A 15,375-nucleotide genomic window follows, 5' to 3' on the forward strand; every position below is an offset into this window, starting at 1 on the left:
TTCCCTGGTGGCGCAGTGGTTGAGAATCTGCCTGCCAATGCAGGGGACATGGGTTCAAGCCCTGGTCTGGGAAGATCCCACATGCTGCAGAGCAACTGGGCCCGTGAGCCACAGTTACTGAGCCTGCACGTCTGGAGCCTGTGCTCCGCAACAAGAGAGGCCGCGATAGTGAGAGGCCCGTGCACCGCTATGAAGAGCGGCCCCCGCTTGCCACAACTAGAGAAAGCCCTCGCACAGAAACGAAGACCCAACACAGCCGTAAATAAATAAAATTTTAAAAAAACAGATATTAAAAAAAAAAAACAAAAAACAGTGATGAAACTATACAAAATTGCCATAGCAATCACCTTAGGACTCTGGAAATTGACCAAAGGCATACATCAAGTTGAGAAGCATTTATCTGAGAGAACCTATCAAAGCTCAGTAAGAACAATGAGATTTCATGGCATTTTAGGCAGTGACTGCTCCCATCTTCCCCACTCCAGTTCTGTGGTGACAGTCCTACCAGAGTGGTGACGTTTGTGAGCACTAGGAGATTTGCCCTTGGAAGGGGCTGATTTGATTTGGAGCAGAGCTTGGAAAACACTTGCCTGTGGATGTTGTTGAAAATAATAGCAATCTAGTGGCAAGCAATCAAGGAAAGCCAACCCTGCAGCTATCCTGAGGTCATGATACTGGTTGGAACAAGCAACAGACCAGTAAGCCAGCCAGAAATTTAACAGAGAAATCTGGGAATAAGATAGCCATAGTGGGTCTTAATAAGCTTTCATGCATCCCTGGTGGTCTGGAAGGCTGCCCACTTGCATAAGCCTATACACATGCTCAGGAGAGATTGGAGAGTGTCCTAGATATCTAGTCATCCCTGGCTGAATGTGAGACCCCGAGCATGCAGAAAGCAAAAGGCGGGTGAATTTGTAAACTGCCTGAATTGTCAATGTGTTCTCCAAACCACATGGAGATCCACTGGTAAAGGGCAGAAGACTTATAAGCTCAAGTTGTTTAATTAAGCATAACCTACAACCAATCATTGGCTCGACCACTAAACTATGTTGAACCTAGGTAACCCCTAACCCTTCACGATCCTGGGTTAGGCAAATCATATGATACAAAGGCATGATCCACATAATAAATTGGACTCCACCAAGATTAAAGTTTCTGCACTTCAAATGATACCATTAAGGATTTGAAAATACACAACTAGAGATTCACACTAAGTGAAGTAAGTCAGAAAGAGAAAGACAAATACCATATGATATCACTTGTATGTGGAATCTGAAATATGACACGAATGAACCTATCTATGAAACAGAAACCGAATCAGGGACATAGAGAATAGACTGGTGGTTGCCAAGGGGAAGGGGGATGGGAGAGGGTTGGATTGGGAGTTTGGGATTAGCAGATGCAAACTGGTATATATAGAATGGATAAACAACAAGATCCTACTGTATAGCACAGGGAACTATATTCAATATCCTGTGATAAACCACAATGGAAAAGAATATATGTATATGTATCACTTTGCTGTACAGCAGTAATTAACACAACATTGTAATTTAACTATATTCAGTAAAAAATAAATTAAAAAAAAGAATATGAAAGTACAAGCCACAGACTGGGGAAAAAGTTGCAAATCATATATGATAACAGACATATCCAGAATATATAAAGAACTCTTAAAAATAATAAGATGATGAACAACTCAATTTAAAAATGGGCAAAAGATTTGAATAGATATATCACTAAAAAGATATATGAATGGCTAGCTAATAAGCACATGAAAAGATGCTTAGAATCATCAGTTATTAGGGAAATGCAAATTAAGACCACAATGAGAGGCCACTTTATACTCACTAGAATGGCTATAATCAAAAAGACAGACAAAAATAAATGTTAGTGAGAATGTGGAAAAATTACAACCTTCATGCATTACTGGTGACAGTGTAAAATGGTGCTGCCACTTTGGAAAATACTTCGAAATATTTTTTTTCAAAGTTAAATATAAATGTACAGGACTTCCCTGGTGGCACAGTGGTTAAGAATCCACCTGCCAATGCAGGGGACCTGGGTTGGAGCCCTGGTCCGGGAAGATCACACGTGCCACGGAGCGACTAAGCCCGTGTGCCACAACTACTGAGCCCACGTGCCACAACTACTGAAACCCACGCACATAGAACCTGTGCTCCGCAACAAGAGAAGCCATCACAATGAGAAGCCCGCGCACCGCAACAAAGAGTAGCCCCCGCTTGCTGCAACTAGAGAAAGCTCGGGTGCAGCAACGAAGACCCAACGCAGCCAAACAAATAAATTAAAATAAAATAAAATAAATGTACGTATAAACCAGCAATTCCCAGCTGTCTATCCAAGAGAAATGAAAAGGCATGTTCCCACAAAGACTTGTAAACAAATGTTCATAGCAGCATTATTCATAATAGTCAAAAAGTGGAAATAATCCAAATGTCCATCAACTGGTGAGTGAATAAACAAAACGTGGTCTATCCACACAATGGAATACTATTCAGCAGCAAAAAAGGAGTTAACAACTGGTGCGTGCTACAATGTAAAACTCCAGAATATTATGCTGAGGAAGAGAAGTCAGATATGAGAAACTACATACTGTATCATTCCATTTATATGAAATGACTAAACAAGGCAAATCTATAGTGAAGGTGGGTTAGTGGTTGCCTGGAATGAGAAGTGGAATTGACTGCAAATGCGAATGGGGATCTCTGATGGAAATGTTCTAAAACTGGATTGTAGTGATACACAACTGTATATATTTATTGACAATTATTGAATCATACATTTAAAATGTGTGAATCTTATGGTATGTAGACTGTACCTCAAGAGAGTTGCTAAAAAGCAAAACCAAACCTAATATTTTGAGATGTTTTTAAAAGATTGCATCTTGCCATGGGCTGGAGAAGAGAGGAATGGGGAACGATTCCTTAATGGGTGTGGGGTTTCCTTTTGGGGTGATGAGTATGTTCTGGAATTAGATAGTAGTGATGGTTGCATTACACTGTGAATGTCCTAAATGTCACTGAATTATTGTACACTTTAAAATGGTAAATTTTTGAGTGTTTACGACAATAAAAAAATATTACATTTGTTGATATAAATGAAACTCCAATAGAGCTTACTAGGCTTCTGTTTCTAGATGATTTTTTTTAAGTTTTTATTTTGAAACAGGAATAGGCACATAAGACATTGCAAAAACAGTAAAGAGAGGTCCCATGTACCCATCACCAAGTTTCATCTTACCATATAGTACTTACAGTACATTATCCAAACCAGGAAATTGATATTGAGACAATACAATTAGTCTACAGATATTCAGATTGTTTTTTCTTTTTCTTTTTTTGGCTGTGGTGGTTCTTTGTTGCTGTGCGCAGGCTTTCTCTAGTTGCAGCGAGCATGGGCTACTCTTTGTCGCGGTGCACTGGCTTCTCATTATGGTGGCTTCTCTTGTTGCAGAGCACGGGCTCTAGATGCCTGAGCTTCAGCAGTTGCAGCACGTGGGCCCTAGAGCACGCGGACTTCAGTAGTTGTGGTATGTGGGCTCAGTAATTGCTGTGCTCGGGCTCTAGAGCGCCCGGACTTCAGTAGTTGTGACGCATGGGCTTAGTTGCTCCGTGGCATGTGGGATCTTCCCAGACCAGGGATCGAACCCATGTGCCCTGCATTGGCAGGCAGATTCTTAACCACTGCACCACCAAGGAAGACCCTTACTCAGACTTTTTGGTGAATTTTTTTTAATCTATAAAATACCCAGTGCGGATTTTCACTAGTTATGGTAACTGTTTTACTGTTCTCCTCCTATGGAAGAAAACATTTTGATTTAAAAGTAAAATTGCATGATTTCTGACCCTCCTTGTCTTCTGAAACCTTAAAAACAACTCAAAGTTTTTCATTTTGTTTTTTAACATCTTCCACAGGCCAATATTGAATTAAGGGAGTGACACTGGAGATGAAGAAGGTGGTTTGGAAATAGAAACAAATAGATTAAAAATGATTTGGAGGGCTTCCCTGGTGCCGCAGTGGTTAAGAATCCGCCTGAGAATGCAGGGGACACGGGTTCGAGCCCTGGTCCGGGAAGATCCCACATGCCATGGAGCAACTAAGCCCGTGCGCCACAACTACGGAGCCTGCACTCTAGAGCCCGTGCTCCACAACAAGAGAAGCCACCGCAATGAGAAGCCCGCACACCGCAAGGAAGAATAGCCCCGCTCGCCACAACTAGAGAAAGCCCGCGCACAGCACCGAAGACCCAATGCAGCCAAAAATAAATAAATAAAATAAATAAATTTTTAAAAATGATTTGGAAATCATAGGAGAGGGAGGAGTCAAGGATAGTGCATGGGTTTCTGGCTTCCGCAACAAGCTGAATGGAGGAACATCTGTTGAGATAGAGAAGTCTTGGGAAGGGGTTGGTTTAAAGGGAGCAACATGAGTTCTGTCTCCAGCTTGCTCAGGGTGACAGGTCTCTGAGACATCTAAGCTGAGGTGCGACAGGCTGCTGGGTATGGGGTCTAGAGAAGAGAGAGGCCTGAGCCGAAGATACACTATTGGAGAGGGGGCTTCACACATAAATAGTATCTACGGTTCCCTCTCCACTCTGTTCCCGTTTCCTGTAAATATTTATTACATGATTCTCAGTCTTAGGGATTCGGAGGTAAAGAAGACAGTCAAGGTCAGTCAAGGTCAGTCTCTATCCGCGTGGATCTTCCACTCAGTGCAGGCAGCTTGTGTGTAACAGACAGGCTAGGGTGGTGGCTTTGTGCCTAAAGGAGGGAGGTCACAATGTGTACTTTGTGATGAGAGCCATGATATACCCAGTGGCACTGAGGACCCCACTGAGAGCTCAGCCTTCCTTCTGCAGGGAGGATAGGGCACACACCATATGTTATCTCTCTGCTCTCACACCTCCCATCCCAGGCCCAGCCAGAGTTCCCTTTGGAGGGGAGCAAATGGATAGGGAAGTGGGAGATGAGGGGTTGGGAGGAGGTGTGGTGTGGAGGGCTGGAGAGCCGTGGAAGCCAACAAGACAGAGGGTTGGGGGGCTATCTGTGGCCTCAGTTCCTCACCCCTCCCAGTCCCAGGTAGAGGAGCCAGTCAGCTGCCTGCCACTGGAGCCTTTGCCTGGGCCAGACATGAAGTGCTGCTGGCAGATTTTTGTCCTGTGCATCTCCCTGATGCTCATCTTGTGGCTGATGGCCCCCTGCCTGGATCTGGAGCCGGAATCGGCACTCCACTAAAAATGGATGAAGGTGGTACCATGGCGTTGCAGCTGCCCTCCGTTCAAATTCAGGAAATATGGCTGCCCATCCAGGACCCTCAACGACTCTGTCTGCCACCACACGGCCAGAGGGAACTGGTTTGATGTAGGTTACGAGAAGACGATGGGGCACCTCATACGAGCAGCAGAGCCCACCAGCCCTGACGCTGTGCTCTCGTGGTCGGTCAGTGGTCAACACTGGGCCAGCCCATCCCGTCCTTCCCAGGCCCAGCCCACCTCCCACTTCCTGGCCCAAACTCCTGCCCTCAGCCCTGGCTTCGTGTGCCTCCTATCTTCACAACCTCAACCCCTGACCTCTGGATGGAGGTCTCACTCACCTAGCTCTGCTTTCCTTCCACTGGGGGCCCATACCTGGATCTCAACCCCCAATCTCCTCCCTCCTGCTGTTTTCAGGGCATGAACTCAGCAAGCGAGCTGGGCAGAGTGTGGGAGAAGCTGTTCAAGGTGATTCCCAGGACCTCGGTGAGCCATTTTGATCTCTTCTGTGGAACTTGTGCATCGGTGGGGAACTCGAAGATCCTGTGGGCCGCCAGCCTCGGCAAGAGCAGCTATCACACCGCGGTCTCCAGGTGGGCACTGAGGAGGGGGCAGGGGACTGGACGTCCAGGTCTGCCCCCAGAGGTTTGTCAGTTTCTGCTTTCTTTCCCAGGATGAACCAGGTCCCTATTCAGGGCTTCGAGATGCTGGGGAACCAAACCACAGGACAGTCTGTCTCCCTCAGGAATGGCAGGGACCAGGGTTCTTGGAGGCAGCTGGATCTGCTGCTCCTGAAGCTCTTTGTTCTGGCATGGACTTCAGATGCTATGAGTGAAGAGGTGATGGTCTGGGAACCCAGACATTCTTAGTATGGGGGGTAAGGAGAGGTCACTGCAGGAGATGACAGAGGGGGCTCCAGGGAGACCCTCTGCTGGCTTATTGAGAGCACCTGCAGGACTTTCGCAGGTCTCAAGGGATGCTGAAACTTCCTGAGATTTTGGAAGATGGTCCAGTTCCCTAGTAGAATGGAAGATAGAAAAGACCAGGTAAGGGGATGAGAGGCAGGAAGATGTAGCTTCGGGCTGCTGTGGGAAAGGCCCCAGGTTGGCCCTCTCCCCCTTCTTCCCCAGGTCCTGGTGATCAGCCCCACCTTCCTCAGGTACACCCAGGGCAACAGGCTGGATAAAAGGGTCAGTATCCATCCCAGGGGCTCGTGGCTCTGTTCTGTGCCTTGCACACCTGTGACCCAGTTAAAGATTCTTGTCCTTTCCTCACTTAAAACTTTCCCCTGTTATGCCTTCAGCATAGAGTTTTAAAGCTCCTGTCGGGCTTCCCTGGTGGCACAGTGGTTGAGAATCTGCCTGCTGATGCAGGCGACATGGGTTCGAGCCCTGGTGTGGGAAGATCCCACATGCCGCAGAGCAACTAGGCCCGAGAGCCACAACTACTGAGCCTGCGCATCTGGAGCCTGTGCTTTGCAACGGGAGAGGCCGCGATAGTGAGAGGCCCGCGCACCGTGATGAAGAGTGGCCCCTGCTTGCCACAACTAGAGAGAGCCCTCGCACAGAAACGAAGACCCAACACAGCCTAAATAAATAAATGTCAGATGCAGGCTTGTGACATCCTCTGTCACATATGGGAGGACGGAAGTCGGGCACCAGCAGACAAGCAAAGCTTTCACTTTGGCACTGGTGAGTGCAGTAGGTGCAATTCTAAGACGGCCTCTAGGATCGCCATCCCCCGCTGAATACACACCTTCCTCCAATGATCCAATCACACTAATTTAAGTGCTACTTTAAAAAAAAAAAAAAAAAACTCCTGTCTGGCTTCCAAGACCCGGCATGGTCTGACCCCTCCCCTCTCCCCTCCTCTCTTCCAGGCTCACACCATGGGCTTCTCAGCGTTCCCCAAACACACCATCCGCTTCATGCCTTTTCAGACGCTGTTCCCTCTGCCTGGAATGCCCTCTTCTTGTCTCCCTAGGGAATCCTCTCTCTTCCTCCAATATGATGAGAATCAGCTAGCTGGTGCTGTCTTTTCTGGGCTCCGGGGTCCCTCTGTGTGTTCAGTGTCTGTCTCCTCTGGGGAAGGAGAGCTCCGTTCTCCTTCCAGCTCCAGGAGGTGAAGTGGGATGAGGACAGGATTCAGCCTGCTGACACACATCCCTCTCTCATCCACTAGGATGCCCACTTTGGATTTGGAGCAGAAAAGCAAGGAAGGTGGCCCCATTACTGGGAGGATGTTAATCAGACCAATGGAGATTCTGTCCATACACAGCGCAGAAGCAGAAATGGAAGTCAGCTAGAGTGGACAAGCTCACCGTTCACATGGGACACCCTGCTGGGTGCACACAAGTCCTCGTCCTTTGGGCCTGAATGCAGGGGAGTTTTGGGGTTGCAGCAGCAGGAGCAGCAGGGCTCTGGGGACGCTCAGGGGTAAAGGGCAAGAGGAAATTGTATAGCAATCAGTCTGGTACTGAATAAGTCCTGGCCTCATTCTTTTACCTGTGAGGACAGTGCCAGGTGAGGAAGGGCCAGACTTGACTTCCATGGCTCAGGGGGAATATTTACACTCATTTCTCTGCCTGGTCCCCCAGATCATGCAGGTGGTGTAAATTTAGAGCCAACCCTGTGCAAAGTGCAGGCCCAGACTGTCTTGGGGGAAGCACTTTTCCCATTGGACAAAAGAGATAAGCCTCTTTATTTCACCCTATGCTGGCAGGTGAATTTTTTTCTAGCCCAGCTTTTTGCTGAAGGTTCAGCTCTTTGAGGTTTCCAGGGCTTTGTAGGGGCCTCCGTTCCAATTCTCTGCCTCCCCTGGGATCAAGGTCCTCTGCCCACATGAGCATTAAACTCCTAAATTCCTGGGTAGCCTCTTAGGCAGCTCAAGTGCTCCCCATGCTGTTTTTCAGTTCTCTTTTCATTTCTGGCATCTGGGGACTTCCTGTTTTCTTTTTAATTAATTAATTTTTAAATTTATTTTTATTTTTGGCTGTGTTGGGTCCTCTTTGCTGCACGCGGGCTCTCTCTAGTTGCGGGGAGCGGCGGCTACCCTTCATTGCGGTGCTCAGGCTTCTCATCGCGGTGGATTCTCTTGTTGCGGAGCACGGGCTCTAGGCGCGCGGGCTTCAGTAGTTGTGGCACGTAGGCTTCAGTAGTTGTGGCTCGCAGGCTCTAGAGCGCAGGTTCATTAGTTGTGGTGCATGGGCTTAGTTGCTCCGCGGCATGTGGGATCTTCCCAGACCAGGGCTCGAACCCGTGTCCCCTGCATTGGCAGGCGGATTCTTAACCACTGTGCCACCAGGGGAGTCCCACTTCCTGTTTCCTTTTACCTCTGCTCTGCATTTAAAATAATTTTTATTAATATATATGTATATGCTTGCAAAATTACCAATTAACTCAGGAAGGATACACAAGACATTAGGAATGGTAGTTGCCTCTGGGGAAGAGACTGGGTAGGTGGGGAACAGATTCTTTCTTTTCACTTACTTTTTAATACCTTTTGGACTATGTACCACGGACCCCTATTATACATTCAAAAATAGGTACAATTTAAAAATTTTAATACTTAAAAAAATTTAATTTGACCAGCAGTCTGGATTTTTGTTGTTAAGAGAGTTTTCAGCTTATCTTTTAATTTATTATTTTGCTAAATCTGGAGCCAAAACTAAGTCTTCACAGATCTCCTGCACTTCCATGAACTGGGTGAGTATGTGATAAGGCCAGTGATTTCCATGGGCAGCAGCTCAGTGCGTCATTCCTGTGGAGAACAATTTGGCAGTTCATCAGAAAGTTAAACATAGAATTACCACGTGAGCCAGCAATTCCACTCTTAGGTAGATACCCAAGAGAAATGAAAACATATGTCCACATGGAAACTTGAACACAAATGTCTATAGCAGTGTTATTCACAATAGCCAAAAGGTGAAAACAACCCAAATGAATGGACAAACTATGGCGTGTCCATACAATGGAATATTATTCGGCCATTAAAAGGGACAAAGTATTAATACATGCTACAACTTGGAAGAACCTCAAAAACATGCTAAGCAAAAGAAGATGAAACAGGAGGGAAGGGGGCAGGGCACAACCTTTAAAAGAATGACTTAGCCGTTGAGGATATGACATAAACTGGTTAGAACCAACTAGGTCCAAGGTGGTGGAAAATTCAACCTCCAGTGGACCTTGAGCCTCATTATACGCTCGTTGTGATATATCAGCATATGCTAAATGACACACCCACCAGCATCAGGACAGTTCTGAGGGCAACCTTAAGAGGCCAAAATGAGCGGCCGCAGGTCGCGAGGAGCATGTGGATGCTTGGGCGCCGAGCGGCTGCCAGCCTCTTGCCCTGCTCGGCGCCCCCGGGCTCTGCCCAGGCCCGCGCTGCGGCCCCGCGGCCAACGAAGGACCCCCGGCTCTACGGCTGCTGGGGCCTGCGCACCGGGACCGCCGCGGCCGGCACACCCAGCCAGCCCAGTATGAGCCTCTGCTGCCTCAACCAGATCCTGAATGTCAAAAAGCAGTGTGTCTGTTGGATGGATTTGAGGACAATGGGAACTTGGGGTGACGCTGGCCCTCTGGACAATACCACTTATGAAAGACTGGCCGAGGAGATGCTGGACTCCTTAGCAGAGTTTTTTGAAGACCTTGCAGACAAATCTTACACATTTGAAGGCTATGATGTCTCCTCTGGGAGTGGTGTTTTAACAATTAAACTGGGTGGAGATCTAGGAACGTATGTGATCAACAAGCAGACCCCAAACAAGCAAATCTGGTTATCTTCACCATCCAGCGGCCCCAAGCATTACGATTGGACTGGGAGAAACTGGGTGTACTCCCACGACGGTGTGTCCCTCCACGAGCTGCTGGCCACAGAGCTGACCCACGCCTTAAAAACCAAACTGGACTTACCTTCTCTGGCCTACTCTGAAAAAGGCACTTGCTGCCCAGCCTAATGCTAAAGACGTTGAAAGCTCTAAAGCCAAGACCCCAGCTTCCTTCTGCAGCTGAATGGCTAGTCTTCTCCATTCCTGCTTTTGAGGACAGTTGCATTATGTGTAACAGCTCTGTGAAAAGACCGTGTCGCCTCCTGCCCTGCCCCTGAGTTCAGATTTTTAATTTCCGTAGGTTTCTTTTGATTTATTGTCTGATTTCCTCCCTCACGTGATAGCCCGTATCTTTCATGTCTGTATGCCCATACCTTTAATATATAACCTCACAACAGAGGAAAAGAAGAAGGACAAATCCAGGAGGAGAAATGAATTGGCTTCACCATTCATTCTCTGAAAGACTTACTACAAAAACTGCATGAAGAGTGGCTGGCCAACCTTGCCATCCTGTCTCAAAATGAGACTCATTAAAGGGAAGCCTAAAACATTCCTACTCCTCTTGAAAGTGTGAACACTTCTAAGCCCTTTAGTATTGAAGCATCAGTGGCAACTCGGGAATTCTGAAACCGAAGACCATTTTCTCTTTGTGCTTTGTGACTGCCAGGGTGTGGCCCGCATGGGGTGACACAGGGAGATGTGGTGCTGTGTCTTCCATATGTGCATATATATGTACACACACATTTACGTGTGTGTACATATATATTTTTAAAATTTAAGGGTCAGTATAGAATAAGCTATTGCAACACTGGTCTGAGGATGCAGAAAATCTCCCAAAAGCCACCTCTGTAAACTCATGGATATAGTACAATAAATGAGGCCATGGAGCTGAGGAGGTGCTTGGTAAACTGTGAAAGGCCACATAAATGAAAAGATGTTGGTTAGTGAAAGGAACCCTGGTCTTACAATTGGCCCAGCTCAAAAGTAGTTGTCTGTCTCTGGGCAACTTTCTTGAACTCCCTGGACCTCTGTTTCCCTGTGTTAACAGAGAGGGTTAAACTGGATAGAATATAGTCGATTCCCAATTTAGACATTTAGTGGTCCTGTCAGGCAACTTAACAGGCCAGCTTTAATTCCCTCTAGTAGAGGGCTGTACGCGGGCCTCTCACTGTTGGGGCCCCTCCCGTTGCGGAGCACAGGCTCCGGACGCGCAGGCTCAGCGGCCATGGCTCACGGGCCCAGCCGCTCCATGGCATGTGGGATCCTCCCAGACCGGGGCACGAACCCGTGTCCCCTGCATCGGCAGGCGGACTCCCAACCACTGCGCCACCAGGGAAGCCCTGAACTCTGATTTTTTTTTTTTTTTTTTTTTTTTTTGCGGTACGCGGGCCTCTCACTGCCGTGGCCTCTCCCGCTGCGGAGCACAGGCTCCGGACGCGCAGGCTCAGCGGCCATGGCTCACGGGCCCAGCCGCTCCATGGCATGTGGGATCCTCCCAGACCGGGGCACGAACCCGCGTCCCCTGCATCGGCAGGCGGACTCTCAACCACTGCGCCACCAGGGAAGCCCCTGAACTCTGATTTTTTATGGAAGAAATTTTCATGTATTTTCCTTGGTAACAATCTCAAAAAAAGAAAAGAAAAGAAAAGAAAAGAAATCCAACTCCTGAGAGGTTTCAAGGGTTGACTACACCAAATATTCACTTTTGTCGTAATGGTAAATTCTCTCTGACCCAGGAGGTTCCAAGTGGCCCCTTCTTTCCCCTCTGGGTCTCCTGCTCATCCACATCAGACCTGGCACACAGCCACTCCCTCCTCACCTCCTGTCCCTTTGAGGCTTAAATCCACACCTCCCTTGTCAGCCGGGCTCTGGGCTGGATGCCAAAGTGGGGGTGAGGCTTGCCAAGATGCCTGCACAGAGGCGGTCACAGTGTGTTCTCTTGTGATGAGGCCCCTGGTGTAACTGGGCTGGTATGAAAGACCTCGCTGGACACCAGTCTCCTCTGGGGGACCACAGGACACAACAGTTGTCACCTCTTCCATCCTTTCAGCCTCCAGCCCAGGCCTGGGCAGAGTTCCTTCTAGTGGTTAGCAGGTGGCTGGGAAGGCAAGAGGTAAGGTGTTGGGAGGGGGTGCGGTGTGAAGGGTTGGGGGAGGAACGGAAGCTACCAGGACAGGGGGTGCTGGGGATGTCTGATGACCCCAGCCCTTCCTCCTTCCTAGCTCTTGGTGTCAGAGCCAATCTACTGCCTGCTGGGGCACCATCGTCTGGGCCAGAGATGGGGGTTTGATACCTGAAACTGGGTCTGGTAGCTGTCTGTCTGCTTACATTGTGGCTGGTGGCCTCCCTTCCGGACCAGCAGTCCAGCCAGAATGACTCTCAGGAGAAGCCCAGGATCCGCTCAAGGACCTGCCACTGCCCCAGGAACTCTAAGAAAGTGTATCTGTTCATCTGGGGTCCACGGGTGCTCTACCTGCCTCCACATTCCAGGAGAGTCTGTTTGGTTTGACGAACGCTTTGAAATGCACATTGAGCCCCTGATGAGGTCAGAAGCACCCGTGTCCTCTGATGCTTTGCTATTGTGGTTGGTCAGTGCACAATCTCGGTCTCTGTCCAGTCCCCATGCCCAACCCCAGGCCCTGGCCATCTCTCCCTTCAAGGCCTCAGGCTCTAACCTTCTTCTACAGATGGTTGGGAGCCTAGGGTAAACCCCTAAATTTCTCCTTCCTGAGGTCCTATGAACTTTAGGATATCAAGTCAGAGAAGGAGTTTGGGAATCAAAACCAGCAGTCAATTAAAGAGCCTTTCACACACCCACTGGACCGTGTGGGGTGCCAGACCTGTGCAGTGGTTGGAAACTCAAAAGTTCCTACGGGGCTCTGACCTTGGTTTCAAGATTGACCAATATGATATGGTCCTTAGGTGGGTGCAGGGTAAAAGGTGGAGACTAGGAAAGTCAGGCTAAATCCTCCTCTTCCCTCAGATGTCCATCCTGCCCTCCTTTCCAGGCCCCTGTCCAAGGCTTTGAGACAGACGTGGGGAACATGACCACTATGCACATTACATATCCCGAGATAGACAGCCCTCAGGATCCTGGCACCCAGCTGCTGCTGCTTCCTCTGAATTCATCTGGTCTGAAGTGGGTCATGGAGGTACTGCAGAAAGAGGGCATCACGAGGAAGCCAAAAAATCCTGGGCATGGTGTGGTGCAGCATTGTAAGCGGTGACAGTGGGAACTCCAGAGAGACCCTTGCTAGATATCAGGGCACTGCTCTAAGCTTGGGGACTGCTGTGTCAAATGACTCTGAAACTCCCCCACCCCCAATCCTTTTTTAGTCCAGGTCCCTGGTGGAAGTAAAGAGAGCAAAGACAAGGTGAGGGACCAGGAGGGAAAAGGGGAATGAGTAAAATGATGTGGCTTGGGCAGCCACTGGACAGACCTCAGGTCACCACCCTCCTCTGTTTCCCCAGGTCTCAGTGATCAGCCTCAGCTTCCTCCAGTATGTCCAGCAGAGATGGCTGGGAAAAAACGATCACTTTCCATCCTTGGGGTTCATAGCTCTGTTGTACGCCTTGCACGCCTGTGACCAGGTAAGACACCGTCTGCAACTCACAGAATTTCATCCCTCTGCCACTAAAAATGTCCATTTTCCCAGGGACTTCACATTAAGTCTAAATCTTTCTGTCTGGTTTTCAAGACCCTGCATGGTCTGACCCCTCCCCCCACCCCTCCTCTCTCCCAGGCTCACACCATGGGCTTCTCAGCGTTCCCCCCACACACCATCTTACTCATGCCTTTTCACACGATGCTCCCTCTGCCTGGAATGCCTTCCCCTTGTCTTCTCGAGGAATGCTCTCTTCCTCCAATATGATGAGAATCAGCTAGCTGGTGCTGTCTTTTCTGGGCTCTGGGGTCCCTCTGTGTGTTCAGAGTCTGTCTCCCCTGGGGAAGGTGAGCTCCGTTCTTCTCCCAGCTCCAGGAGGTGGCCTGTCACCCTTGATGTTAAGTGAGTGTTTGCTGAAGGAATGGTCGGGGGGCATGGAAGCAGGGCAGGATCCAGCCTGCTGCCCCACAGCCCTCTCCTGTCTTACCCCATCTTCCAGGTATCCTTATTTAGTTTGCGGACAGACCGGCTCAGCAGGTGGTCCCATTACTGGGATGAAGAATATTGGTTCAAGAGCAACATGCACAGTTTTAAAGAAGAGCAACAGGTCATTCTTTTTTTTTTTTTTTTTAACAGGTCATTCTTAAGCTGCAGTGTGAGGGGAAGGTTGTTATTTACAACTGAGATGGTCCCCAGCCTATTCAGCCCACTGGAGGCCCCAGGAGGCTGACAGGTAGTCAAGGGGACCTTGGAGTGTCAGAGAGGGACTGGAGCTTCAAACACACCCTGGATGAAGGTCACTCTGCTACTGATAAAACCCTACATTGTGGCATTAAACGGCTACATCCTCTTCTAGATTCTCAACAGCAAACATTTCATTGTTACTCATATATATATTTACCTGACCAAAAAATAAAATTAAACGAAAAAGAGGAAAAAGCAAACCCTAAAGTTGAAAACACATCAAATGGACCTAACTGTATATCAGATTGATAACATAACCACCAGGGAAAGAAGTAGTTCAAGTTCCTTTAGAATTCAATATACTGTGTATTCTCTGTAAGATAGATTCTGTGGATGAAAAGAACCACAAAGAAATTTTAAACTTCACTCAGTAGATTTATTATAATATTGTAATTTATTATAATATTATAATATTATAAACTATATAATAAATATCACAGAATAAAATAAATAATTATATTAATATTATTAGGAACCAAATACAAAATCAGACAGGTATAATAAAAACCCTGTGACATTAAACTCACACTGCAAATATCATTATGAACTCAATTTTTATGTTATTTTTATTGTGGTAAATTATACATAAAATTTGCCATTTGAAGGTGTACAGTCCAGTGGCATTAAGTATACTCACATTGTTGTGCAACCATCACCATCTTGAACTCACAATTTTCAAAACGCATTTTCTGCGAGTCTAAAAACCGTGACATCCCAGAGGCAACGATCAACTCTGGAATGCAGATTTCATTTTCTAAATATTTTTTTCCCACCAAAAGATTCCAGGTCTGAACAAGAAAAGTACAAGGAAAAACTGGACATCAAATTTGGGACAATTTGAGCATCAAAAATAGCAACTGATGGGCTTCCCTGGTGGTGCAGTGGTTGAGAGTCCGCCTGCCGGTGCAGGGGACACGGGTTCGTGC

General features: G+C 47.8%; 2 protein-coding genes across 2 annotated transcripts; both read left to right on the plus strand.

Annotated features, from left to right (window-relative positions):
* Positions 1–4,645: 4,645 nt before the first annotated feature.
* On the plus strand, positions 4,646–6,141 carry C15H20orf173 (chromosome 15 C20orf173 homolog). Its single transcript, XM_032606067.1, is given in 5 exon segments — positions 4,646–4,700; positions 4,788–4,867; positions 4,869–5,459; positions 5,690–5,865; positions 5,946–6,141. Coding segments are annotated over 5 exon segments (1,098 nt in total).
* A 3,440-nt stretch (positions 6,142–9,581) lies between these two features.
* On the plus strand, positions 9,582–10,640 carry LOC116740746 (frataxin, mitochondrial-like). Its single transcript, XM_032606630.1, has one exon. It carries the CDS (start codon positions 9,582–9,584, stop codon positions 10,227–10,229), a length of 648 nt encoding a protein of 215 aa, XP_032462521.1. The 3' UTR covers positions 10,230–10,640.
* The last annotated feature ends 4,735 nt before the right edge of the window (positions 10,641–15,375 follow it).

Source organism: Phocoena sinus, chromosome 15 (genome assembly GCF_008692025.1).
Source record: "Phocoena sinus isolate mPhoSin1 chromosome 15, mPhoSin1.pri, whole genome shotgun sequence".
Taxonomy (NCBI): Eukaryota; Metazoa; Chordata; class Mammalia; order Artiodactyla; family Phocoenidae; genus Phocoena; species Phocoena sinus.

Coding starts and splice junctions, on each gene's coding strand:
- LOC116740746 (XM_032606630.1), top strand. CDS start 9,582: ATGTGGATGCTTGGGCGCCGAGCGGCTGCCAGCCTCTTGCCCTGCTCG.